Below are 3873 nucleotides of genomic sequence, written 5' to 3'. Positions count from 1 at the left end.
GAGCTGAGAAGTTGATATTGTAGATTTAGGTCTGGGATTCAAAACTGGCAATTCAGACTTGGTTGCATTTGTGTTGCTGGCATTCGGGGATGTCAGTTGTAGATCTCAGCGCTGGCAGCATCTTGAGATGTTGATAGTAACTGGGGACTAATTTTCAGTCTTTTTTTAAGCATTCCCTTGCCTTATAGAGAACTGTAGCTTGCTGCAGCCAGGAATGTCCATCCTCTCAGGAAGGTGGTGATATGGATTCCCTTCTGCAGGACTAAGGTGACTGTGGGTTCCTGTTGAGGTACAGGCTGTTATAGGAACTACTGATGAAACACTCTGCCCAGGAGTTAGTGGAGCAGCGAGGGTGGCCTGCATACTGCTGCACAGGAGAACTTAGTACTGTGTGCAGATACCAGAACTGGAATTTTAAGTTTCATGATAAGGGATCTGTGTAAGTAAAAGCATCTTAATAAATGAGAGCCATTACTTTTGGGAGTAAAGCTGTCATTTTTACTTACAAATGGAAGCATCGGCATGCTCTTACTCCTTATGCGTTGGCTTCGCAAACTTGCTCAGACATGCCCAGAGTCACTTTGAGTTGACCAGCCCAGACCTAGCAGGCAAGCTGCGGTGCTACAGGACTTGGTGCTAGCTTATATAGGATACTTAACTCAGCTTCTCAGGCAGGCTTTTACTGCTGCATGGCGCTCAGGGCTACTCTGGGGGATGAAATGCTGGTGCAGACTTAAAGTTAATGAAAGTATGTCTGCACGTACTACGGTGTTACACCTACCGTTACTTGATTTTTGCCTTAACTTTCTTGAGAACTTGGCAGATAAACCCTTTGTGAATTAACTTTTTTATTTTTATATAATGATATACGAACACACTAGCTACCTGGAAAAACAAAACTTCCAACTTTAAACTTAAATGTCTGCACTTTGATGAAAGAATTCTTTTTATTCTACATAAACCACAAACTTCGAGAGCTCTGCAGAGACGGAAGCAGAACCTAATAATTTTAGGTTTTGGTGTAGTTGCATAGCATCAACAGAAAGGCCTAACAATGGTTCCTCTCTTCTGTAAATGTAGTTTTGCTAAACCTGGCCATTCAAGATACAGTATGGGAACCCTGACAGAGGCTGAGATGTGAGCCACTGTCACTGCATGGTGAGCATCACTAGATGCCTGGCACTGCCACAAAATTTAGCATAAAATTGTTCGCAGGGCCTGAGACCTCAAGCGGGTGCCCTCACTTCATGTTCCTAAAACCTGCTCCACCTACAGGGGAGTCTGCTCTGGGTTTTGCTGTTTCTTTGGGAGCTCCTGCCAATTGAATCATACTTGCCCACTGAACCTGATTACATATTCCTTCTTCCCTCACAGCAATTCATTCTTTCACTTGGCCTCCCTCTTTCCGTACCCCATTTCCGTGTGTTTTCTGTTCACTGTATTCTTGCATAGCCCTTAGTATGTGCTGTTGGACTGGTGTCAGTCTGCTGCAGTCCCCTGACTGCAGTAGCTGCCTTCTCTGTAGGTCCTGCTAAAGCTTTAACCTGGTAACTGTACAGCTGTGTAGACACTGGGTTTATGATGTGTAAGCCAGCTTGAAAGGAAAGCCTTCCTTGACACACACCGCCCTACCCACTGCGTTTAACTGGTTGGGTTCTGCTCTTGAAATGCCATACATCCTCCTCCATCGTGCTCTGGCTGGGAAGTCATTGGGAAGTCTTCACTGTGTTTTTTTTTTCCCCAATGTTAATGCATTTCAAGGAAGTGTAATAGAGTACAAGCTTCTGATCGTGTCCCCTCTCTCCACGCCCTTTGCATGTTGCCATTAAATCTCTTAAAGCCAAGTTAATTTTTTAATAATTTGCAGGTCTTGCTACAGAAGACCAGTCTACCACAGGCTCTTTGTGTGGGTGGATTCCTGCATTTGTAAAGATCTGTTGTGTGGCCATTGGGTTTCATCATGTGTTTTTTAGTACAAACTCAGCTGTGGGATTTGAGCTTCTGTGAGCAATGGCTCCTAGTAGAGTTCGCTGAGGTTTGAGAGAGGATTAGAGGCCTGCTGTGGGCTTTCCCTTTTCTGCTGCTTGGAGCAAACAGTGAGCATCTGGACGCAGAGCTGTTCCCAGTGTACTCTCATATCCCACTGGAGAAGGCAAGTGGAGCTGCTCTGGGCCCATGAGCTTTTCAGATTGTGTTACTGGTTGACTGTTTTGGTTCTCTCTCCTCTTGAACAGGAACATGCCCAAGAAAGGCGGGAAGCATGCTGAAATGGGAAAAGCGATGCAGGCACAATGCAAACGAGCAAAGGTGGAAGCAGCTTGTTCTCTGTCAGTCATGAGTTTTGAGAGCCCAGACAGCCTCTTCGGAAGCTTGATCTCTCCCATCAAACAAGAGATGTTTTTCAGGGAGTACTGGGAGCAAAAGCCACTGCTCATTCAGAGAAATGATCCCCTGCTGGCTGCTTACTACCAGTCCCTGTTCCAGTTGTCAGATTTGAAGGAACTGTGCAGCCAGGGTCTATACTATGGGCGAGATATAAATATCTGCAGATGTGTGAATGGAAAAAAGAAAGTTTTAAATAAAGAAGGCAAAGTGAATTACATGCAGCTGAAGAAGGATTTTGACCAGAAAAAGGCAACAATACAGTTTCATCAGCCTCAGAGATTTAAGGTTGGATCGTTTCATTGAATATAATTGATGCATGTTTTATAATGTGGTATACTTTGCTTGAGTCATACTACATACAGCTTCGTCTCTGTCCCCAGTAAATCCAGGGGAAGTAGCTGACAGCGATGACCTGCTGAAATCTATACCTGAACTGTATTAATGAAAACATGGTTTATACTTTTGCACTGCCCATCATGCTTCCGTGCTCTGCAGTAAGAACAAAATCTGATTCATGCTATAATACTAAGCATTCCTTTTGGAAAATCTGCTTTGTCACATAAAAGTTTAGAAAAAACTAAATGCACAGAATTGATGATTATGCATCTGTGTCTGCTTAAATTATCCCTTCTGCCCCACTGTTTCCTTGTGCAAATAGTGGCTCTTGTACCGCTTTCTTTTAATGGAGGGCAAGGTGTGAAACCACGTAAAATATTTCCAGGACACTCCACTGTTCTTGTCAATGGATTGGCTTTGAATTGCACCACAGAAGCGGTGCACCACATTTTAGCTGAGTGTCCTCCCTCTTTTGTTCGTTTTGATGCTTTTGCAATCCTCATGTATTGAGAATGAGGCAGCGGTGTCCACACAGTTGTGTAAAGGACTCGGATGTTTAAAGGTACTTGGATGTAGGTAGTCCTTTTTCGTCCCGTGGTGTCAACACAATTTAATTGTGAAGTGGTCCGTAAGGACCCAAATACACAGCTGAGTCCCAAGTATAGTGTTGCTGGCTGATCTCAGTTCAAGTGTAGCTGTAATGGCCAGGGGCAGGGGCATCTGCAGGTGAAGTTGAAACTTTGCATGGCTTACGCTGAAATCTAGAGCTAGCGCTGAACCTACATAAATTCTGGTTGAAGTTGCACTTGCGCAGCTCTGGTAGTTGGCATCTTCTGATATGAGAGTCATCCCTTGGTGCATCGTCTGTCACATGTTAGATGTGGATGAATAAAGTTTGTTCTTGAATATGCCCGAACAGTTGGAGTCACTGGAAAAGGGTCTCTAACCTTTGTATGCTCTCTTTGATGCTAGCCTATATAATGCAAATCCTGCATGTGTTTATTGTCTTAAGAAGTTTTGCTGTTCGTGGGATGATGGGTGGTTTGTTTTCCTTTGTCTAGCCTTGTTTGTGTGTTTTTGCAACCTATAAATGGCATCAGGCTTCTTGGCTTACCGATTACCTTCCCGGCAGACCTCCTTTGCGTCTGCAGT

The 3873-nt window shown here is 44.2% G+C and overlaps 1 protein-coding gene across 2 annotated transcripts in view; it reads left to right on the top strand.

Annotated features, from left to right (window-relative positions):
• The first annotated feature begins 364 nt into the window (after positions 1-364).
• Positions 365-3873, top strand: part of MINA (MYC induced nuclear antigen) — a 15188-nt gene continuing 11679 nt past the window's right edge. Inside the window, exons 1-2 of one of the 2 annotated variants that reach the window (XM_009323898.1) lie at positions 365-439; positions 2235-2670. In XM_009323898.1, coding sequence (XP_009322173.1) covers positions 2239-2670 — 432 coding nt within the window. In that variant the 5' untranslated portion in view covers positions 365-439; positions 2235-2238. Of the gene's footprint in view, positions 440-1084; positions 1159-2234; positions 2671-3873 lie in introns of those variants that run through there. The other variant, XM_009323897.1, reaches the window with a different exon arrangement.

This window comes from Pygoscelis adeliae, unplaced genomic scaffold (genome assembly GCF_000699105.1).
Source record: "Pygoscelis adeliae isolate BGI_AS28 unplaced genomic scaffold, ASM69910v1 Scaffold124, whole genome shotgun sequence".
NCBI lineage: Eukaryota > Metazoa > Chordata > Aves > Sphenisciformes > Spheniscidae > Pygoscelis > Pygoscelis adeliae.
The sequence above is the reverse complement of the archived record's forward strand: the minus strand, read 5'-3'. Positions and strand labels throughout refer to the sequence as shown.